The sequence below is a fragment of the Zosterops lateralis genome (assembly GCF_965231275.1).
Source record: "Zosterops lateralis genome assembly, chromosome: 11".
Classification (NCBI taxonomy): Eukaryota; Metazoa; Chordata; class Aves; order Passeriformes; family Zosteropidae; genus Zosterops; species Zosterops lateralis.
The window spans coordinates 22,081,995-22,106,684 of record NC_139771.1 but is presented as its reverse complement, the minus strand read 5'-3'; the positions used below and the strand labels follow the sequence as shown (position 1 = coordinate 22,106,684).

At 40.1% G+C, this 24,690-nt stretch overlaps 1 protein-coding gene across 2 annotated transcripts in view; it reads left to right on the top strand.

Moving 5' to 3' along the window:
• The window catches only part of FGD5 (FYVE, RhoGEF and PH domain containing 5), a 65,408-nt gene extending 43,814 nt beyond the window's left edge, over positions 1–21,594 (top strand). For both annotated transcript variants that reach the window (XM_083869357.1, XM_083869356.1), the window contains exons 12-21: positions 363–431; positions 5,321–5,404; positions 6,909–6,988; positions 9,677–9,776; positions 11,770–11,907; positions 12,969–13,071; positions 14,935–15,062; positions 16,694–16,822; positions 18,489–18,637; positions 19,359–21,594. In XM_083869357.1, coding sequence (XP_083725483.1) covers positions 363–431; positions 5,321–5,404; positions 6,909–6,988; positions 9,677–9,776; positions 11,770–11,907; positions 12,969–13,071; positions 14,935–15,062; positions 16,694–16,822; positions 18,489–18,637; positions 19,359–19,395 — 1,017 coding nt within the window. In that variant the 3' untranslated portion in view covers positions 19,396–21,594. The remainder of the gene's footprint in view (positions 1–362; positions 432–5,320; positions 5,405–6,908; positions 6,989–9,676; positions 9,777–11,769; positions 11,908–12,968; positions 13,072–14,934; positions 15,063–16,693; positions 16,823–18,488; positions 18,638–19,358) is intronic.
• The last annotated feature ends 3,096 nt before the right edge of the window (positions 21,595–24,690 follow it).

Here is a 24,690-nt window from a genome sequence, read left to right as displayed (position 1 = left end):
TTTAGAGAACTTTTAAAGACAAGAATTCTTTTCTAAAGCCCATTGTATATTAGCTTTCAACCTGTGACAGTCATCTCTTGAGCACAGTCCACAGTGCAGAAAGAGTGGGCTGAGAACAGGTGGGTTTCCAACCCATTTTGTACTGACACAAATGCAAGCCATGAAGGGCAGCAGAGCTAACCTGGGAAAAGACTAAGCCAGATCATAAGGAGTAAGGCTAGAAACAAGTGTTGAGGTTCTCTGTCTCTACTTGTGCTGATGAATGGCATTGGAGTAGCTCCTTCCCCAGGAGAAATACTCTCTTTTTGCCGTAAGATTCAGAATGAAATCTCAGAATTACAATCTGCTGTTTTCTCCTTCAGATCTTTGTTAAAGAGGGAACGCTGATGAAAGTCTCTGGCAAAAACAGGCATCCTCGACATTTGTTCTTGGTAAGATTTTTTTATATTTTTACTGTCTCTCTCATATATTTCAATGCACTTGTGCAACCCTGAAGCCTGGCAGATTTTAGGCTGCAAGTCATTTAACCATCAACAGTGATGTGGTGAGTTAGTTCCTGTTGATAATAGGGCTGTAGTCCTTTCACAGGTCCCATTGGCCCCACATACAGAGATACGGGCTGTGCAACCCTCTGCTTGTGCCACAGTTACATACAACCTTCACCAGGGCGCAATTCTGCAAAGAAGTGCAAGTTTTCAAGGGGATTGGGAAGATGAAAATTCTTAAATACCTTCAGAAATTTGGCTGCACACTTGAAAGTCCTAAGACCTTAGAAGATTTAATCAGACGCAAGAGAGAATACCCTACTGCTAAAGCAGCTGAAGACTTCCTTTGGTCACACTTGGGAGGGATTTATATCTTTGAAACTGAAGGACTGAATATTAGCTCCTGCTGTCCACATATATGTAAATTACCTGATAACTTTGTGCATTGCCTCAGTGTGGTTCCTCTAAACACACACCTCCATCTTAGTTTGGATTAGAACAGTTTTCAGTGGCAGTTTGCAACACTCTCCCAGGATAATTAGGAAAAATGGATCTTTCATCACCTGGCTGGAATACTCTTTACAAGGGTCCGCAACCCTACTGCTAGTATTTACAAATCAAAACAAATGAAACCCCACTGTTTCAGAGATATACTATGAACACTTACACTTTCTGCTTTGCATTACACGCTCCATTGAGCGGTTAAAGAGTATCTGTGACTCCAAGCTCCTGAGCTCTGTTCTCAACTTTTCAGGTAGCTTATTATGTAACCACATGTATTTTTATGCACTTATCAATATGAAAGGGAGTATGATATACTTGCCCATGTTTTAGAACTTTGCTACCTGTTTACCTGTTAAAGTTTCAAAAATTCTTTAGAGCTCCCTCCCAGAAAAAAAGCCATAAAGAGCTGAGCATTACTACTGCTATTAACATTAAAATATTGCTTGCAGAATTTATTTTAAAATAAATTAATTATATGCCTGGAATTTATATTTTCTGTCTCCTTTAAGTGCTGATAGCTTTCCACCATGAGATCATAAGAAGGAAAGATGGCTTATTACAGAAGCCATATATTTTGCAATATTCCTTTTTATTTCTCCTTCTTGCTTATAACTCCTATTTGTGCATGAGTGTATGCACAATCTTCTTTCTCTCCTCAATCACATATTGCAGTCATAATCAAAGATCAGGTGGGATGGGACAAAGTGTGGTGCTGCACTTTTTTGATGGTTTCAGTGGTTTCTGGGAAAATTCAAACTTTCATGCACTGAAAATTATGGATTTCATGCAAATCTTCAAATATGAGATAGCTGCAGTTCTGTTTTATGCAGTCAGCATCAATGGACTGTAGTAAGTGCTATAAATGTCAAAATCATGACTTTCTGTGACTGTCACAGGAAAAAGGCTATGCCAGAAACTCCAGGAGCTGGTCTTAAACAATGTTCTCAGCAGCAGCAACTCTGAAATCTACTGATGACCACTTAATAACAGATGATAATTGCATCTCTACTGATCTCTCTTTTGAAACAGTTGCCTTTTCTTGTATTGAAAATTATTTTTGAATCGTGGCTAAAGCTGGGACAAAATTCCAAGCCATCACTACCCTTTAGTGTTCCAGTGTGTGTATTGCTGCCACCATAACCCATTACTATGGCGAACACTGAAGTGTTACAAATTAGCTATTGTAACTGATAGAGAATTTTAATGGAAGATCAGAAATCAGGTTGATAATAAACATTGAGAGGAAAGTAATTTAAACGTGGGATAAACTTATATAAATTTCAAGTCATCCAAAATAGTTATATCAGCTTGAAGGTCACAAGTCACAAGAGGCCAAAAGTATTACTGGAACAAAGCAAGCACAGAAAATACTTTCTGGAACTCTCTAGTTTAGGAATTATTTCCTGGGGAAGGTTTAGATGCTCGAAGTCAGATGTTAACTGCAAAGAGAGAAGTGTCTCTTGACAGCTGGCAACATTACAGTAGCCAATGTCTTGTTAATAGATGCTTTCAGTATTGAGCAAAAATGGGGTTTTTCTTCCTTTCAGTCGGCAAGGCAAATTGTGACCAAATGTGCTGTCATCAAAAGGATGGGGTGGAGCTAGTCATAATGGTCACTTTCAAAAACCAAGAGACGGGTAAACCTGGCTTTCCTGGTCTAGCCTGCTGAAATTGCAATCACTTCAGGCTTCCTGTATTGTATCTCCAGCAGGGGCAGGGGGAGGGTGATTTGATCAACTACTTGAAACTTATTGGCAAATATCTACCTCTGAGCTCAGTGTTTTGTCTTTTTAATCCAGTCTCCTCTATATGAATGCTCCTCCGGTGGATATTGCAGGAAAGGTGTTGTGGAGTATGGTAATTCCTGCATTAACACCTGAATGGTCTTGCTTTATCTGCTTGTCACTACTCTTGCTATGGATTCTCACTGGTGGTGGTACTGCCACTGCGCATGCCCCTACCGCTCCTGCATTGCTTAAAGGACTATTGAGCCTGTGAATAGACCAAGACAACGACTGCACAGCTATGTCAGCATATTTCTGTCTTGGCATACAGCATGGTTATTGTATCTTTATGGTCTTAAGCATAGGTGTTAAGCCCCTACCAACCATCACTGCCAATACCTTTCACTAATAGGCCACACCTACACAAAAATATCCTTCTCTCTTTTGAGTGCTATCTTGATTATGATGCCTGGGGACACTGTGGAAGAAAAACTCATGCCAAAACCCTCAGACTAGAGTAATTTCCTAAACGTTGTCTCTTTAAAATTTACATACATTTAAAGCCTTTATCTTCTAAGGGCCGTATTATAATCTTTTGAAGCCACTTGCAAAGCTCAGGTTTGCGTATTTTTAAAAACCCAAACCTTTCAGTACTTCTTTTTAATGCTTCACATGTCAGCAGTGAAGCAAAAAAGATCAGAAGCTAGCATGTATAGGTGTAGTTTGGCTTAGCTTTGATGGAATAAGTGTATTTGCTTTCACAAAAAAAGAGATTTTTTACATGAATAGCATTTTCTGAAGTTCTTAGCAGCAAACTTACTCTGACTGAAGCTAAATCAGGACCAGAACCTGGAGAGAATTTCAGAGTAAGAGTACACATTGAAGGATAACCCTGAGAATTTAACCCTGAGGATTTAATCTCTACACATCCCAGGAGATGAGCCCATCAAACTGAAGTTGTAGTTAAAATATGCTGTAAAACTTGAGTGTGTGCTAGACTCCTACTTGGCCTGTGCTATCAAGGTATGCTTTAGTGGTGTGCTGTGAATATATATCTGCCCATAAGGAACACTGTATGTCTGTGCACAGCCTATATAGGCATGACAGTGTAAAGACAAATTTCATATGTTTATGATGTTGTGTGTATCATAATGTTACTTGGACTGGCTGTTTTGTGCAAGCTGATGGTATTGTTGAATCTGGTGTTTCCTGGCAGGATGTTTTGGTGAGTTTTGCTGTATGTCTGTTTCCTGAGCCCCATCTCTGTTTACAAGGATGTTGTGGCCTCTGTGCAGCCCAGCATGGCCTGCTGAAACTGGCAGGTCCCCTGACTGCCCCCCAGACACAAGACTTTGCAACTCGGAGCCTGTCTCTTATCTCACCCCACTAAGAATTTCTCTACAAAGGCCACTTGTTTTGAAAATGGATTGCAGGAAGCTGCTATCAAATGGGAGACTGTTTAATGCTTCAACTGGCAGGGTTGGAGTATAGATTTTTGGAGTCACAACTTGGAAAGCACAGCTCCAGCACACATTCAGACTGCTCCACTGACACTCAGGGCATGTTTAACTCAGGATTCATAATTAACTAGCCTTTAAAAAATTCAGAAAAACCAAACATGTGGTAGAAACTTTTAGACAAAGCATATATCACATATGGATGCCAGAAGTTCAGCAGGGTATGAACTTGTTTGGATCAATCAATTTGAACATGGTAGGTTAGAAAACCTGCATTGACTCTAATGTTACTGGAAACCTGCCACAACAGGGAGAATTGTAAAAAGTAACAGAAAAACAGGGAATTAAAGATGAGACGTATCCTTCTTTCTCTGTGTTGTCAACTGCTGTTTTGGAGAACATGTCTGTGCATAGAGCAATGCAGAATAAGGGTATGTGCTTCAGTATCAAATTCTGAGCAGTCTGGGAATCCAAATTATTCAAAAGTATTCTGGCAAACAAGAAGTGTGTCTGAAGCCTAGGGACTTGTGGGAACTTCCCATAGGGTACTAGCAGTCCATCTCCTCTACTGCAGATTTCTGAGAGGCTGCAAGATCAGCTTTCATCATCAGCCAGTCCTCACTGCTTCAGGGAACACAGGACAGTTGAAGCAGGAGGATGCATGAAACCACTGGTACTGATGCTAGTTCTGTCCATACCATTCAAATAGCCATCACTAAGGTCTTTACTCTGCATGTAGCAAAGGAGACAGCAGTGAGTGAAAACCCTTTCTTTCTTCATGACTATGAGAGAGAGCATCCAAAGCAGGAACACAGAGATGAGGAAGGATCTGGAGGAGAAGCCATACAAGGAGTGGCTGAGAACACTTGAATTGTTCAGCCTGGAGGGGACTGGGGTCAGACCTGATCGTGGCCAGCAGCTCCCTCAGGAGAGGCAGTAGAGGAGCAGCACCACTTTCTGCTCTTTGTGACAGGATCCAAGGGAATGGCATGAAGCTGTCAGGAGACATTAGGCTGGATGTTAGGGTTCAGTAACAGCCCCAGCAGTTCATCAAGTTACAGCTTGTTCTGGGTATCCCCCCCAGGAGAATGGGCAGACAGGCCTGCAAACCATATTGCAAATTATTGATTTTGTCTTTCTTTTCATATAGATGAATGATGTTCTGCTGTACACATATCCCCAGAAGGATGGCAAATACCGACTTAAAAACACCTTGGCTGTGTCAGGCATGAAGGTAATGCTTCATCTGTATCAAAAGCTTGAATTAAAGTTTTATAGTCAGCTGCTGGTGCTTTGCTGGTTTATGTCTCATATCCAGCAAGGGGAAAGAGGGGACAGACCTGTTACCAGGGCATTCCCTTATCTCTTATAGGAGACAGAAGGAAAAATGGTAAAAATCAAACATAAAAAGATTATCTCTAGGTCTGTGACTTAGTATGACAGCCTTATTCAGGCTGTATAAATAATACAAGCCAAAATCAATTGCCCTCTGATCATGAAACAGGAAATAGAAAATATTTATTATCCCATTTTGTCTCCAGCCAATGCATTATTGGTCTCTTCAGCATATTCACTAGAGCTTAGTCTGCCTGGTCTTAAACTCCTGCTACTCAAAATTTACACATGGCTGCTTTTCATGTGCCTTTTAACTGTTTTCATTGAAAGCATTAATGGTTCAAAAAACAATGAGCCAACTTTATGGGGAAAATGCGTATTGAGAGCAATTTCATGCAGTGATACAAAACCACTTTCTTCTTCAATAAATTTATAAATTGCAAACACAGTGAAGATGTCCTTATACTCTTTCCCTAAGTACTCATTGGCACCAGAACCTATCCAACGGGAGATATTGGACCAAAGAGGTCTATTAAACCTTCATAACTGTTCTATAGTTAATATTCCAAGTTGTATGTATAGGAAAGAAGATTTTAAGTGACAAGTCTGATGATCTAGAAAACACACAAGATGAGAATTACTAATCATTAATCTCAGTGGAATGACAGAAAATTTAAGGTGTTGTGAAAAGGAGATGGAGGCTGATCACCCCAGGGACCCAAGAGTTTAAAACTAACGCAGGGATCCAAGCAATTCCTAGGAATTGCCAAAATATTCTACTGTTAAGTGAAAAGGAGTTGTGGAGCAAGTACTTGCTGAGGTAGATTTGAAACAGAGTCACTAACATAATAATACTTGTTAATAAAAATGTATGAAACCATGACGCTATGTTTCTCCTCAGCTGTTGCTGTTAGCAGGGTACTAATATACTCTATGCTAGGGAAAAGATTTTAGCTGAGCTGTGGCTTTTAAGTTGGCTTCCTTTTTTTGCTGTTGAAGAGCCTTGCTGCAGACAGGCATTCACAAAACTGAAATGCTTCACTGTATAATGCCTGCATGTCATAAAAAATGTGACTTCTATTCATTACAAGCATAGACCAAAATGCTCTGGCACTTGGCAGAATAAACATCTCCTAAGCTTGTCATTAAAACTGAACCCTCATAGATCATCCTTATAGGCTGGATTAAGCAATTTTCTTCCTTCAGCACACCATGATATTGAAATAGAGTTCATTCCTTATTACAACAGCAATACAAAAAACCCTAATGCCCATCTTTTTGCATTGAAAAATGAAACAAATGGTGGGGATATTACACGTCATATGCATTGAGACTTGTCTGGTGTACTGGTTATAGACAGTTTAACTCACGTCCACATTCATGTTCATGGTATTTTTTCCTAGGTCAGTCGCCCAGTGATAGAGAAAGCCCAAAACATCCTGAAGATTGAATATGATGAACATTGCCTGACCCTGTCAGCAAGGTACTGTTCCCAAATGTCCGTGGCAGAGAGTATTACATTCTAGAGCTGTGTCACTGGATTAGTCCAACCAATACCCAAGACTGAAGTGGTGTCTCTTTCTTTTTTAACTAGCATTTTTCAGTCTGCTATTGGTGACAGACAATGGCTGAGTACTCGATTATGCAATCAACAGTCATTATAAATGGGAGGCTCATAAACTGTAACTAATTCAAATAATGTACTCTCTAAAGACTAGAAGTTGGCTCTTGATAACATCTTGAAGAGAAAAGAAAGAAGAATCCTGGGTACTTTCCATTATCTCACACATTCTTTCCCTGTGACAAGAGGAGTCAGTTGTATCCCCCTTTTATGAGTTCCCTTGTTACCTCGTACCTCTAGGACAGTAAAACTCCTGGAGAAAATAGTAATTAGGTCATACCACGTGGCAGACACAAAAGTATTTAATAGTGCTTAAATGTCAAAGTCAAAATTAAACCTTATTGGCAACCTCATGGGTTTTTCTAATAAAAGGAATTTCACTAATGAGATTGTGTACTGCTAGTATTGATTGCAAGTGGGAGTCAAGATCTCTGTCCTAGGATCCCAAGCCAGTGCCAAAAAGAGATTGTAGATCATTTTCTGATCAGAAGATAGCAATGTACTGTATTTTTCATGGTTCTAGCCCAAAATGATCCCGCTAATTTTCCTACAGCTGTAGCAGAAAGGCAACTGGTTTGTTTTCCACATGTAGTTTATTGCAAAAGATATAGCACACTAGCAGTGGTATTAAAATTAATTCTTCCAAATAACAAGTTCTTCAGTGCTTTTAAATACTGACTTTTGCACCATAAGTCTGCAACTACAGCACGCAACAGAATTCCTAGAAACACAGCAGACTTCCCAAATTACACAGCACAAGAGAAATACAGGGATGCCACTTTCTTATTCAGAATCCGAATTTGGAGCTCTCATCCTTCCCAGAGCATTTAACATCTCTGGGGAGTGCTCAGCTACCTGTCAAAGCCTTTTGGTTCATTTCCTTTTATAACCATAACCATATCTGAGATTTTCTTAGACCTCCACACTCCTCACAATCCTCAAAATATACTCACGATAATTCTGAATTACCTTCCAGTTATAAAAGCAAGATGTGTACAGTCCTTCTCTATTGCAAAAGGGACATTTTGTTGCATGTCCCCTTTCCCCAGAGCAACTGAAGTTGTCATCCGTAGTGACCACCTTGGGATGCACTGCTTGCATTATTAGGATGTTTCTTTGCCTTTTGTACTCATATCAAGTCCATGCTTAATTAGCCTAAACAAAGTCTGTGAGGCAACTGTGAGCTGTGTTTATTTGGTAGTAGATTGAACCAGGACCCTAAACTAAGGTCACCCTTCTAATAACAGGCAGACAGAGGCTGGGATAGAGCCCCTTCCCTCTCCTTGTGCTGCTCATTCTGTAATCTCCTGTAACATAGTTCCTTGGCTTCCAGAGGTTAACCAATTTGTAGTGCATACACTAGCTCAGTTTCTGCTCCAGGCTTGTTGAATTTTGCACAGGCTGTTGTTTTTCAGACAATGACTTATGCTCATAGTGCAGAGGGATGCCAAGTCAAAGATCATCAAGAAAATCTGGCATTTCCTCTCTTTTGGTGCTCTTTTTTTTTTAAAGACCACAAAACACAAATTGTTCTCAGATGTCTTGTTGACAAGGCTTCATGAGGACAGTGTGAGGAAATCACAGCTGAACAGCAGCTGGCAACAATGCCACTGCTAGCTTTTACAACAAAGTCTAGTGGATAGCTTTAATGTGAGTGGCTGGTGTGATTTGGAGAGGGGAGACCATACTGAGCTGCATTCCCTCCTGTGACTGAGGCTGGAAACCACTAGAGCTGTGCAGAGTTTCAGATGAACAGGAAGTGCACAGTTTGAAGTCAGCAGAAAAAACAGCTAAAACAGGCAGGATACCTCATGGCTGTAACAGAGCAAATGCATCATTGAACTAACAGGCACCCTGCTGCTTGTTTGGGATAGCTGGACTAGCAGGGAAATGCAAAGTGCTCGCTGGTTTGCCTTGTGCACATGGGGCATCTAGGGGCCAGTCTGGAGAACTACTGGCCTCCACGTGTAACTGCAACTCCAGGGGACACCCAGCTTCCTTCACTAATGGCTGTCCTGGCTTCTTCTGTTCCAAGAGACTGGCGGTTGTCTGTGAAAAAGCTAAAGGAAAATTGAATCATTCACATTTTTACCGTGGGCAACACAATTCTGCATTTCCCAGCATGCAATTCATCTAAGCAGCCCACTGTAGAGATGAGCATAAATACACCTGCTTTGAGCAACCCAAACATGCCAACACTGTAGGCACTAGAGTGCCTAAAAGATAGGGCAGACAGGACAAAAAGAGACACTTCATATTGTCCTGTGTGATCTGGGATTGAGCCGTTTACAGCAAAGCCAGAGACTACTTTGAAAAATTTTCTGGGCATTTATTTCCTTCTCAGTCACAGTCCTAAGCATGGAGCTACACTAATCATCACTCTGAATATGTCCAACAGGCAGTTTTGTTCCTGGTCAGAAAATTATCAGTTCAGTGCAGTAGTGCGGAAAAGCAAACATTTCACGAAGTGAAACATTTCTCCTCTGATCAGCTCGTTTTAAGTCCCTGCTGTGCATGGCATTGACTGCTCTGTTGTATTTAATTCCCCAGCTCTTGCTCAGAAAGGGATGACTGGTACAGCTGCATCAGCAAACACATCCCAGATGACTGCAAAGCTCACAAGACTTCGACTTTCCACAGCAGCGTGGAGGTAAAAGGAGGCCAAATATTTCAATGCTTGAAAAGGAAAGGGAGAGAAAGAGAGAGAGGGGAAAGGAGGAAGGTTATACAATGCAGAGTTCCTAGTAGCCAGACATTCTATTTTCATTTAAACAAGTGTGCCAAGCTTGAATAATGAAATTCATCACAGCTCATGGGCCACCTCTGAAACATTAATCACACTCCATACCCTGTGGCCTTTGCTTAGTTCTTCTGGAGGAAGATTTTTTGTCCTAAAGGACAAACAAGTAGTTATTTTGGATTAATTAAAAATAGCTACAAACTTCATAGATTAAAAAAAAAAAAAAACCCAAGCTACCCATTAATTACACTAATATCATATACACAATGAAATCACTACCAGTGCAAACTTCACCAGTGATTTATGTAGAACCCCAGTTTTATTAAATAAGAAACAGTGTTGGTGAGGCCACATCTGAAGTGCTGTGTCCAGTGCTGGGCTCCTCAGTACGACACACAGAAACCTTGGAAAGAGTCCAACAAAGGGCAGCAAAGCTGATGAGGGACTGGAGCACCTCTGATAGGAGAAAAGGCTGAGAAAGCTGGGGCTCTTCAGCCAGGAAAAGAGAAGGCTCAGAGAGAATCTACTGTATGAATACCTGGAGGGTACAAAGAAGAAGGAACCGGGCTCTTTTCAGTGGTGTCCAGTGACAGGACTAGAGGCATTGGCCACAAACTGAAACACAGGAGATTCCTTCAAACAGCAGCAAACACTTTTTCACCCTGAGGGATCAAGCACTGGCACCCAGGATTGCCTGAGGAGGTTGTGGATTCTCCATCCTTAGAGATGTTCAGAAGACACCTGGACACAGTTCTTGCCAACTGCCATTATGTGGCTCTGCCTGAGCAGAGTGGTTGACCCAAGTGATCTTCAGCATTCCTTTCCAAACTTATCCATTCTATAAATTAATTTTGAAGACCTCAGAAAGTAAAAAAATAACTCAAAAACATATCAGGCCTTTTTTTTCTGGCCTCTATCTAATCTACTTTCAAATATTTAACAAAAAAAAATTGGAAATTAGGCAGTTTAGTAATCTAAACCAAATTATTTTTCAACAAATGAATAAATAATTTCTTTTGCATCTCTGCCTCTGGTGTAAGCTTGAATGTGCCCATGGAGAAACTTAGAGGAATTTGATTTGTCTTTGTTTAGATCCTGTGTGTCTGCAGAAGTCAAATTTCCACATAGGAAACAATCCTTCAAAACCACAAGAGTTTGTCCTACTTGTGCCAAATGCAGAGCTGTTGTGAGCTGACAGTGGCAGACCCATAATACTTTGGTGCTGAACCTGAAGTAGCACAGCTCAGCACAGCTTATTAGATTGTGTTCAATTCCACACTGATTGTGGCTCCCTAGGCTTAAAGGCACCAGAACATCACGGCCATGTGGTGCATTTCAAGAACTAGGAACAGCAAATACATTTCCTAAAGCTGCTTACACAGACTGAGATGAACCAGAAAGCATGGATCAGATTTGGATTGGGGTAAACTCGCCTTTGGTTCTACCGTTTTCTTTATTCTCTCTTCCTTTATCACACAGCTGTCCAAGGTGTAATGACAAAGAGCTCAGGTGCTTTTTCGATTGAAGGTTGTAGAGCTTTTTATGGATATTATTTCAAAAGCTGCTAACAAAAAGATGCTTTTAACTCGTGTTCCTACCTGCAATTTTCATATGCAATTAGTCAGATACTTGTCTGATGTGGAAGTGTCAGGGCCTGACTAAAAATAGATTTATGTGGATTTTTACTTCTTGTGACTTTGGCTTTAACAGCAGCATGTACTAATCTTTCAGTGCTAAAGCAGCTGTATGTCACGTATATAAAAGTGCATTAGGAATGAGAAAATTTGGGGATCTTAGCAGGTGACAGTAGACTGAAATGAGAATTGTATATAATGCAACAGGTCTGATGAAGTGGACTTCGGAAGTGTGGATGCTTCTTCATTTATTCTTCTTTGATTTTAAGCTAAGGGAAAGGCTTGGAATACCCTTGGGTGAGAGGCCTCCTACGCTGGTGCCTGTGTCCCATGTCATGATGTGCATGAACTGCGGCTGTGACTTCACCCTCACTTTGAGGAGACATCATTGCCATGCCTGCGGAAAGGTAAGAGCTATGCAAGCTTCTCATGGGGTTTATTCACATCTCTAGGACCCTGACTGCCACTGCTGTAACCTGAAACTTTGTAGCAACATCAAGACCAGAATTGGACTTCTCACAGAACCAGTGAGCACTTTGCTAAATTAGCTAGCCAGGTTTCTAATGTTGCTAGAAGGTATAACAGTAACCTTGCCTCAAGGTCAAATTAACTCCCAAAGGCTGGTAGTTAAAAGTTGACAGGATAGTGGTTGTTCAGTGCAGCCCTTGTATCTGACACACAGCTGGAGACAATGAAGCAGTGTACTAAAAATGCAGTCTTTGTTCTGGACCAGAGCAGTAGCACAACTACTCCATGTCCTGTCCCTAAAAACAGCTAGTAAAATGATCTTCCAAGGAAAGTGAAGAAACTCAGCAGTAGAGCATGGTTTGATCAGTGACTAATGGGAAAGTCTCCTCTGTGCTCCAAAGAGCTGTTGCCTTTTGCCCTAAAGCTCAGGGGATCTATAAGCTTTCTTGGTTTTGTCCCTTAACCTCTGACTCGAAAGATTTGCCTGTATATATAAATCTGCAATCCTGTTTTAAACCATGGCTGTCTTTTAACCTGATTTTAAAATTTATTTCAATAAAACTACCAGCGATTTTTGATAGGATAAAAAGGCATTTAATTTAATCTTTTTTCTAATTCCACAGAAAAGAAAGAGTTTGTATATACACAGGGTTTGGACGCCCACGCAAGCTTGGTTAAGAAAACGATGTTACTAACAAAGCTACAAAAAGAATGGTAGTATTAAAGTGTCTTTCTGTGATAGAGTGGTTGGGAAGGTGTGAATTCCCGTGAAGAAGGACACAGCAATGGTGTGATAGAGTGACCAATTCTGCTTGGCTTACAACAGCGTAAAGCTACGGCAATCACATTTCAATCAGCAGAGCTTTCCTGACTGCCACAGACTTAGGAGAGAGTCATGTTTGGTCCACTTCCTCTCCCAGGCAGCTCAGGGGATCTGTTTTGTTTATGCATATTTATAAATTTATACTATGTTTAAGTGCCTCTACTCTTGCTGAAACAGATTGTATGTCGAAATTGTTCAAGAAACAAGTACCCCATGAAGTATCTCAAAGATCAAGTAGCCAAAGTCTGTGATAGCTGCTACATGGAACTTAAGAGAAGAGGTAAGATTCCTGAATTCTTGGCAAAACTGACAAATTGATTTCCTGCTCATATAACGGGGAAGATTTAGAACCTTCCATCTATATTGCATTTTATTAAATGGTACTCCTCATTTCAAGTTTGAGGCATGTGTATTGAGGCTCTGGGAGAGCCAGGCTGTATGGCAACTAAAACTTTTAAGCAAGCAATAAAATGAAGTTTAGCAAACTTTTTTCAAACTGGAACAGGGGAAGCTTAGGTTAGATATGCAGAAGAAATTCTTTGCTCAGAGTGTGTTGAGGCCCTGGCACAGGTTTCTTGGAGAAGCTGCAGCTGCCCTTTCCCTGGAAGTGTTCCAGGCCAGGCTGGATGGAACTTGGAGTCACCTGGTCTAGTGAAAGGCATCCCTGCCCATGGCAGGGGGTGGAATAAGATGAGGTTTAAGGTCTCTTCCAACTCAAACCATTCTGGGATTCTGATTATAAGCCAGGTTCTCTAAGAGCTCCCCTGGCCTTTGGGTAAACCAGAATAATGATAAAAAAAATTTCCTACAAGGAGCAGCTGAGGGCTCTGAGCTTGCCTGGTTTGAAGATAAGGAGACTGAAAGGTGGCCTCAATGCTCTCTGCAGCTTCCTGAGGAGGGAACATGGAAACAGTGGTGCTGATCTCTTCTCTGTCTGATTCACGGACAAGACACATGAGAAAGATTCAGCACTTCAGCAGGAAAGGTTCTTACTTGATATGAGGAAATCTTTATTTTCCCAAGGTGGCCAAACATTGGAACAGACTTTCTAGAGAGGTGGTCTATACTCCACGCCTCTCAGTGTTTAAGGGACATTTAAAAAATGCCCTTAATAACATGCTTTAATGTTTGGGAAACCCTTAATTGGTCAAGCAGATTCTTTCTAACTGAACTATTTTATTTTGTGATGTAATTATAGGTGATAACTATTCCCTGTCATTTCTAATGAATTTTTTTAAAAAAATTAAACAATGTCTTTCTGGTTCTTCACTGTCCTCATCCACGTTGTATCTTTTACAAAAAGAAATACTGGGGCTAAGTGCAGAGTCACTAAGAGCTGTTCTACAGGGTGAGCTTATCTAGTTACAGATGAAAGTGTGAATTCAAAGCAGAATAGCTACTGCCTATCTAGAATTTTTTACTATTGTCCTACTATGTAAGGTTTTTTTCTGATTTAAGTACACATCCAAATACAAGACAAAAGGGAGAGAGGGGTTACAAATATATGAACAGAGAGTGAACAGGAAATAATTTTCTTGCACAACTACTCATGTGGACAGTCTCTAAAAGTAAGCTTACTACCTTGCCGAGAAAAAAAAGGTGTGGACAGATGAAGCGCCATTTTACCATCCTAAATAAAGAAATTCACACTAGCCAAGTAAACACATAAACAGATGCTGTCACAACAGCCAAAAATGGATCCCCAAGCCACTGTGTGTCCAGTAACAGTAACTCACATTCGCTCTAAACTAATGCTGTGCTTTACTAAGAGCTCGCAAATAATGTGTTGCCAGAAGTGAAGTCATGAGGATATGAACTCAGACATGTAGGCCTAAGCCATTTGCTTAATGGTAATTTTAAATAAGAACACAACAAGCTGTGTTTTGTGTTTTGTCAGCTTTCTTACAGACCTTTTCAAGAAACTTTAGGTTAGTACCATGAACTGAGGGTGCCATAGAACCCACTCATCAGATATAAAAAAGTATTTGAAAGAAAGGCTAAAATAAAAACTGTGTATAGAGGAGGCACTGCATTTTCCTTAGTCATTTGTATTAGTGTATCATGTGTCTTCTGTAGCCTGATATATAGTGACTTATCTATTTCTATTTCCCCCTTCCAATTCTGAATTTTCTTAATCTTGCAGAGCGGCCACTAAGTGTGAGCTTCCCTCCAACTTCATCCAGGCCTTCAAGCAGTGCCTTCTCTGTCTTCCACAATATTCATTATTCATCTTTTAAGAAACAGAAGAGAATCCCTTCAGCTCTCACGGAGGTAGGACCAAGCTGCCTGAGAAAGGCAAGGAACTATAGAAAGCTGTGTGCTCATATTACAGCAGCTACATTTTAATTTATACTGTGTGTGGTGGGTTCAGAACATGCCTTGGTTTACTTTCACCATGCAAGTTTTGTTTTTTTTCTTATCACAGTAGTGTTTAAAATACAAAAATACTCTGAGCTCTAAAGATACCAGAGAACTGTCTTGAGCCCCACCAGAAACCCAGTTAGAGTATGGTACTTTAATTTGCTCATCAGCCTAAGAAGTCTTGAAAAAACTAAAATGCTTTCGATGTACTATGTAGAACAAGAGGCCAGATCAATGGAGCATGATACACTGTTCTTCCGTTACCTTTCTTGACAAGACCCTTACTTTGATTTCAAGAGGAATAAAATAACACTTACTTAGGAAAAAGACTTACATAATGAATAGTCCTTGGCAGTCGATTCAAGAGCATACATGTTTCACCAGGCACTTTTCCTCCAGCTCAAACAAAACTAATTCAAATCAAGTGGGTAAATCTTGGTTTCACCAATGTAAAGAAAATGCCCACTACTTTCAATGGGCCATGATTTCTCCAATTGTACTAGTTTTCTTTCCAGGAACAAGGTGCCAATCACGTTGATGATTGATTCTAGATAGCTGAACTGCTCACTTAACTTGAGTACAGTAAAGTACTCCCATTTCCTGCAGGCATTTATCATTGTACTAAAGAGACTAGGGTGCTGAACTCATTGTACAGTCAAGACACTGGAATTTCTTGAGGTTTGTTCATGAAATTCTGCCGAAGATACATGCATGTAATACAAACACACAAATTGAGCACTCAAAGGGCTATCAAGCAGAAGTTCGACCTTGTGAGGGAAAAAAACATCACCTTTCCATCCACAGGGAAGCAGCAGATCTTTATCTCACAATAGCATTACTCCAAGTCCTGGAACATTTCTGTTCTGCTGCAAAACACTGCTATAGTAATTCTCTGTCATCTCTTGTATCAGTGTTACAAAAGTTGGTTTTGAATCTCTGCCCTTTGTTTCCAAATCCAATACTACTACAATTTACTGCTGTAACTAATGTGTACACTGCATTCTATGTGTGCATATGTATAGTTCCATCTACTCAAAACCTGGATTTTTAAGAACATTAAGCACTTATACCTCAGAATATTTCCATGAGAGGAGCAAGTCTTCTCAGAAATATTATTTCAAAAATGAAACCAAGGCATTACCAAAGTGATTAACATTATATTATTATAAAAGTACAGCAAGGTCCTAAATACACCCATGTCTCAAAAGTGTTCAGCCACAAGACTGTAATTCACTTCTGGAACCATGTACTTTTAAAATACAAAAAGCACCAAGCTGTGAGAAAAGGGACAAGCTTGGCTTTTCAGAGCTGTAAACTTACTGACCTCAATAATAACTGCTTATTTTCCATTACAGTTACTGAGAATTAAGTTTAAGTATAAACATTCAAACAGTTAAAAAGAACCATAATACCATGCTTATATTTTTTCTCTATCAGTACTTTATGGTTTCACTTACTGGTTGGTGTGATGCAAACATGCTTAATCAGGAAGGGGAAAGCCTTTACTGTTACAAATCCTGATTTCTCCTACCCTGCTCCAGGTGGCAGCCTCAGGAGAGGGAGCTACCATCAGCGGTTACCTCAGCAGATGTAAGGGAGGCAAAAGACACTGGAAGAAACGCTGGTTTGTTATCAAAGGCAAAGTCCTCTACACCTACACAGCCAACGAGGTACTGTGCAATCTGATTTGAAATAGTTTTCTATCTGAGACTCCTTCTTTACTCCATTCAGGCAGGAGACCAGTAAATGGGAAAGGTATAAATAGTAGTTCATACAACTCCCTGCTTCTGAGACTTAGTCCTAACTGACTGGCTCAGCCACGGTCCTAGCTTGGCAGCCCCCACATGCTGTCCTTTATTATTTGATTTCTTAGTATTCATAGTATTATAAATTGTCAACCACTTGGAACCTTAACATACATATTCACACCTAAAGACTTCAAGATCCTTCGTTGTTCTCTGGTGCATTTAGTAACTGCCACATTTTTTTGTAGATAGAGAGACTATGGTCCATTTCTGGTGGGGAGGAGAGTCTAGCAGTTTGCCAAGTATAAATAGGGCATGCTTGTCCAACTAGCACCAACAGGGAAGGAGAGGAGAGTCTGCAGATGTGAGAACAACTCCTGCTGATTTGGCCTGTAAGGTTTTCCTCACAGTCAAGGAGACTGAGTATCAACTAGATCATTTTTATGTATTTTATCTCTTTTCTTATTTTATAATAGCTGTAATACAGATAAACTTGAAATGTTTGGTTATAATGGATAGATTTTATAAGAAAAAACATAAAAAATCATTTTGCTCAAATAAAGGATATAGAAAGCAAAAACCTGTCAAAGCAATGCTTAGTACTTCAAGTCTTTAGAATACTTTGCAAATATCAGATATTTAAACTTGCATCACCATGACCCTGTGATGGTCACATGAAGCAATGTTGTCTCCTTTAAACAGATGAGGAGATTGAGTCAAGAAAGGATTCATGGTTTGGCCAGCAGTTCAGACCATTAGCATCAAATTTTGTATCCAACACAATTACCTTATGTCTTTTAACCTTATAAGTGATTATTTCTTGTTCAGCAATAGGGAAAAAGCAACAATGGTTTACTTCACATTCTTAGTCCACAATTTACCTTCCAAAAGCAGAGGCAAAGGCAATATACATATATAATCTACCTAAATATACTGACCAGAACTGCAGCTATCAGTAACAGCTAAACAGTAATTTCACTAAGGCTTATGGTTTTCTTGTACAAAGCTGCATCTGCCAAGCAATTTTCACAGAAGTTTCCTGGGAGTAAATTATTGATTAATTCCATTACTAACTAGGAAATTTCCAAAGAGCCTTTGGGAAAGCATGTGTGCTGTTTGAAAAAGAGCAGATTTCTAAAAAGTCACTAGTGCTGTGAAAAGAAATTACAAGATACCAAAAGCACTACTACTTGCAGCCAGCAAACAAAAATGATTGAAAGAAACATAACTGGAAGTGAGTCTCAGGCTTTCAGAACTGCTGCTGTACTTTGATTAATCTCAAGTTTGCCTCCTGGACCATAATGTCAAAGACAGCTATCAAAGTAATGGCCAATTTGACCTTCATGGCCACGTGGATGACCATGAAGAACTGGACTTTGAGAGCTAGTGTTCAAGACTCAGACTAGATAAAACATGTGCAGTACACAGGCAGTGCTGCTGTTTGGGTTAAAAGCCATGAGTCCAGCAGAACATTCACACTACGGCTTTTGCAAAATTGTCACAGAGGAGTTGCATCATTTGCTTTTCAGAAAGAGTCCTCAAACTGTTACAAGCCTTCTCTCTAAATTTTGGTTCACTCCTTCACTTTCAGGACAAAGTTGCTACAGAAAGTTTACCTTTGTTGGGTTTCACCATTGCCCCAGAAAAGGAGGAAGGAAGCACAGATACAGTTTTTCATCTCTACCACAAGCAGACACTCTTTTATAGCTTCCGAGCAGAGGATAACGATTCGGCACACAGGTATGGGGATAGAGTTCCAAATTAGCCAGTGAGCTTATGCAGAGTTTTTCCCTCCTCCTTCACTTCAGAACGCCTTCGTAACAGATAAAACAAACAGCTTTCAGAATTTTGATTAGGCCAAGTTGCATGTGACTAGCCTGACTGACATTAAAAATCCACTTGGTGCTTTTCAGTTCCTTCAGGAAGGAGAATTTGCTCCCTTCTGTAGGTAAAGAAGAAACTGAGCCTCAAGAGTCATAGCTAGAAGTCTGTCAAAGATGTAGAGAAACTTCTAATTTATATGTTAAATTTAGCCACTTCTTAGTTTTCTCATCAACAAATAATTGCTTGGATTTCCCATTATAATGTTACTACTTTCACATAATAAGATAGTCACAAAATTGGTAATAAAAATCCAGTACCCTAAGACACACAGAAAAAGAAATAAGTGTTTATAGGAGGTTTTGCTTTAAATCATACTTCACCAGATTCATCTTTCCTATTCTAAGAAAGCATTTGTACTGTCTTTGAAATTTTACAATAAATTACTGGTCAAGATTGTACTATAAAGCAAGACTCCCAGTACTCAGCTCTCTGCTTTAATCGTGGAACTTATGTTCCTCATTAGAGTTGGCATGGAAAAGTCTTCTTCAAGCATTATGTTCTTAAAATACTTACTTTCATAAAATGCAAAAAAAAGAAAAAAATTACATGTATCATTTTTCTTTCCTCTACTTTTTAGGTGGATTGAAGCCATGGAAGAAGCATCCATATTATAGCAGCTTTCATTCAACGAACTTGAAATAAATTCTCAGATTTGAACACATTTCCAGCAATCCTCTTCTGACTTACAAAACTGAACAGTGTATTTCAGGCCCACTGGCCACACATGCTGGATCTGAACTGTTCCCAGTTTGGTCTTTTTCTTCCTTCTTCCTACATCCACATTGTTGCAAATGAAAATTTCAAGATAAAAGATTATTTATGGTGATATTTATGTCTGTGCAAGTTCAGCCTGTACTATAAGCTTCTCTTCTGATCCCACAGTAAACTAACATCAAGACCAGAAAATATACCAGGAAATGTTGACTACAGTAAATAACAGACTCAGTTTTACTTACTCCAGAGCACTCATATTTCATTGGGCTGGTTTTGATGTCTACCGTGACGTGAGAAACAATGCAGTAAACAAAAAATGATCATTTAAAGCACTTTATCATTTTTATTGAACTACAGCTTCATTTTCTTCGTGTTTGTAAGGAGTTCTGTGGCCTGACTTATTACTCGTCCATTAACAGGTGTCAGCATGATATCATGCCCTACGTATGCTAAATTGCTTCCACAGAAAATGAAAGAACGGCGCCTTCAATTTACCTGGTCTACCAACACTTCACTGACTATGATCCAACATAGTTATTTACTATCAATTTATAATTTTACACAAATCACTGTATAATTTATGTTAAAGGTTTAGTGTCATATCACTGCTGTACTTTGAAATGCACTCCGGTAGCTCTACAGATCCAGATGCTGAATTATGACTTCTCTCTAAATACTTCATACTCAAACCCAAAGGTTATTTTTAATTTATTATAAACCTACAGACAGTTTTTATTTAACACGTCTACCTAGTAGTGTTAAGATTTTTATCATCTATTTAAATACTGTATCTTAATTTTCAAAATTCCTGTTGTTTCTGCTGTTCTTGTTACGAAAAATGTCATCAGAAGTTTAATCCACATAACCAGCATTGGAAATATGCTGGGTGGGCTGAAATGCACTTGTCTGAACCTGCTCTGCTGGAGTCATTTGGAGCTCCTGTGGCCACACCTGTCCTGTGTCAGACTGCTGCCATGCACTACATCTCCAGGGCCGGATTCTCAGTGGCAGCTGTGTCTGTGTGACTGCAAAGGTGCTGTGGTGCTTTAGACCAGCTGAGGATATGGATCTCTGGAGCTTGGGGGGTGGGGGGTTTGGTTTGGTTTGGGTTTGTTGGGTTATTTTAAATTTTTTTGATGGTGGGGTTGTTCTGTGGATTTTTTTTTTTTTTTTTTTTTTTTTTTTTTTTTTGTTGTTGTTTTTTTTGTTTTTTTTGTTTTTTGGGGGGGTGGGTTTTTTTAGTGTTTTGGTTGGGGGGTTTTGTAAAGGAGACTGAGAAGTGATGTTCTAATCATTGCAATACAGTGGTTTTGTCCTCAGTCATAGTATTTTTCCTCAGTCATAATATTTAACTGAGGAATAGAACGACATCTAGGATTAAAATATATCTTTGTATAAAAATAACATGCTCAAGAATTTACTTACATTAAATTATATTGGTAGGAATTTTTATTACTTTCCTTTTTCCCTTTCTTCAAGAAACTTAATGGATATCTGAAATTTTGACCCTAACAAATTTTTTAGAATTGTCCATATTTTTAAAGGTTTATAATATATATCCAAATGGTAAGGTAGATCAGTTTATCACCTGAATAAACAAGCTTAAAGAAACAAATACACATCTATCACTAAATGAAAATGTAATTTTGGGTTGGTTTTGGTTTTTTTTTTAATACATCTGACTCTGATCATTCCATTAAACATATATTATCATGTGCAAACAGAAACCAAAAATGAGAAAATTAAAATTTTTGTATTCTTTAGTTAATGGATGAACAGCAATCTTAACTCTTTGTTTCATGTAAGAGCCATGGCCTTGCTACCAATGCACTGTAAATGTTTATCCCCTCTTGAAAATATTTTGCACTGACAAGAAAAATAAGACAACAGTGAGTACAGGGCAAGATCTCTAACCATGGTCTGAAACAAAACAAAACTGCACTACAGAATGACAATACTATGAAGATTTAGGTGCTGACGTTTAGTGACTGTTGTATGAAGCTTTCAGTTAGAAGCAGGAAATGAACGTGGAAATATTTTGTTGTAAAAAATAAGATGCAGTGCTATTAAACATTGGTTTAAGTAATGTAGAAAAATAAAAGAGCAAAACAAAAATGCAGTTCTACAGGCTTTTCCTTTACACCATTATTACCTTTCTAAATTCCAGCTTTGCAGTTCCAGTTACTGTTAACAGACACTTGCCTATTAAACAGTTCTCTGACGAACTAAGGAAGAGCATCAAATCAGAAGATGGTACTGGAGGCCTTCTGGTAAAAACAGGATTTAGACCTAATTGGTATGATGACGTGTTTCAGTCACACTGATTTATGTTCTGTAAACCCCACCCACTTTGCTTCATCTTGACTTCAGTTACAGATACAAATGGTCTCAATGCAGCATAAAGAGAGGGAAAAAAAAAAAAAAAGAAAAGAAAAAGAAAATGTTTTCACAATTTCAGTCCTACCGTTAGCTGAATTAGGGCAAAGCGAAGCACCAGAGACAGAAATTTTCATTTCAGAGTTAACCAAGTAATTGCCTTTTAGAAAATGCTAACATCTTAAAACAGAGGCATATACTCAGTTTACTACCTGAGATTTACTTACACAGCTTTTTCTTACTAATTTATAGCTAAGCAACACTTATTCAAAACAAAAAATTTGTTCCATATCTTCAAAAATACTATTAAAAAAATGTAGTAGTAAGTCACATTGTTCGAGCTGCTCAGCCAACACCTGGGATTCAAGCTTCTCCCATTTGTTGTTTCAGTTTTTCTGTTTATTACTGATTTACTAAAAAAGCGTTAAGGTTATTAGTTATTATTTACAAATAATATTTAGACCTATTTTATGGCATATGCCTACTTAAAATCTGATTTTTAAACAGTTATTAAATTTTTCTTCCAAATCAAAGTACAAGTCATTTGGAGACGGAGAATATCAACATGACAAGATCCTATACCACCAAGACAAGCACTGCTGGTCAAGACCTTGGACTGCTACCCTTCCTGGGCTGATTCTCTGCTGCTTTTACCACACAGCTATGAACACCAACCAGGCTTTCCTGTTTGCACGCTACTTTGATACAAAAGCAGAAAAAACAATGTTGGCTGTAACCTTTAGCAAATACCACCGCTTGTGAAGGTGAAAGAAAGAGACAATATCCCTCCAAATTATTATAATTTTGCAATTAGGGACTTTCAGGCAAAGATATGGGAATAGGAATAACAGTTCATTACTGGAATGTATAACAAAGCAAAAGAAACAACTACTGCATTAACAACAAAATAGAACCAGTGACCTCGAGGGGCTTTGCTTCACAAAAATCCGGGGCAGTTGGATCTCCGTGCCCCTGCAGGGCTCTGAGAGCACCAGCTGGAATGGTGGAAAGTTCCGGGGATGGCGGGATGTCCCGGCAGGGCAGGGCCACATCACCGCAAAAAGAGCAGCCGAAGAAGCCGCGACGGCGGGACAGGGCGGGCCCAGCTCCAGGAGCTCAGAATTCCTGGGCACACGAGCAGGTGGTGGATCTCCCAGGACCCGACTGGGTGACAATGAGCTGCTCTCGCAGCAATCAAACAGCCTGACCGTCCTTCCTCCAAAGCCAAAAGCAAGAGATAACTGCCTCTCGTCCCTTTACCTGCCCTAAAACCTCTGGTAATCTTCCCCCTCCCGACTTTTGGCCACTTCTTTATTTTAGTCAAGCACACATAAGTACCCAGTAGTTAGTCTCCTAGCAACTTAGGAAAAAAAAATCTGTAAGTGAAAAAGAGACAAATCTAACCTCCAACAATAACATACAAACTTCTGTATATTAAAAGCAGTGTGATTCTTCAGCCTGGGTAACACTGTGACACCACTTTTCATCAAGTTTCGACAAAAAATGTTTCTAGACTTCCCAGAGCATTCTAGTATGAGGTCAAAGGTAGAATATGATGATCTTGGAGGCCTTTTCCAACCTTAAGGATTTTATGTAGTGACATTTTTCTGCAATCAACAAAACCTATAGCAGACAGCAAACTCACTTTTGCTAAGAGACAAACATGGAGAAATGAGGGCAAACCCCCCGCTCGATGGAGGTCACCAGCTTCCCTCGGCACTGCCCAGCCATGCACAAACCAAAATGAAAGGCATGAGGACTCATATTTTAAAAATTATCTACTAACACTTTAAAAAAAAATTTAAATTGAATGTGGCATTAACAAGACCAAACAGTTCTGTTAAAACTTTGTCAGTCACTTGTAATCATTGATTTCTTCCATACTAGGTATTGGCTCTGCTCTGACAACTTACCTTGATAGTTCCCAGAAAATTTTAAGCAACTGAAATGAGAACTTAAAAACCCCCAAACAACCGAGCTCTACAATTCCATCTACCCCAAACATTCAAAACGCATGAACAACCTCAAAGCCTGTTTGTATTTCATACTACGTAGCAATGGCCGCATTTTGGCGCCTCTTAGTTCGTTACGCACTTTTACCGCCATCACCACCACGGCCCGGGAGCGCTTTGGCCTCTGCAGCCCACGCGTCGATTGTAGAGGTTCTCTCCTTCCACACCTAGGGCCTCCTTCCATCCCTGCAAGTAGGCACATCTTACCTCTTTTCCGTAGGGAATTTAACCTGTTCTCCTGGGCAGGGAATAATCTCCAGAGAGTCTCTTCCCTTCTCTTGTGCGTGGCAGCCTCGTAGCACTCTTCTTCTCCTGAGGCAACTATCCTACTTAATGGGAGGAGCTAAAACGTACTTATTATCAGCAGGTGCGTTTGAAGGCGACCACCACGAAAATCCTTTATCAGCTAAGGCTGGGAGCAGTTAACCCTTTCCGGGCAAGAACTGTGGCCCAGGGAGAGGCGCCCTCGGGCCAGCCCGGGCTCCGTGAGGAGAGCGGCCCTGAGGAGAGCGGGCCATTGTCCCCTGAGCAGAGCGGCCCTGAGGAGACCGGGCCATTGTCCCCTGAGCAGAGCGGCCCTGAGGAGACCGGGCCATTGTCCCCTGAGCAGAGCGGCCCTGAGGAGATGAGCCCATTGTCCCCTCAGGAGAGCGGCCCTGAGGAGAGCGGGCCATTGTCCCCTGAGCAGAGCGGCCCTGAGGAGACCGGGCCATTGTCCCCTGAGCAGAGCGGCCCTGAGGAGACCGGGCCATTGTCCCCTGAGCAGAGCGGCCCTGAGGAGAGGAACCCATTGTCCCCTGAGCAGAG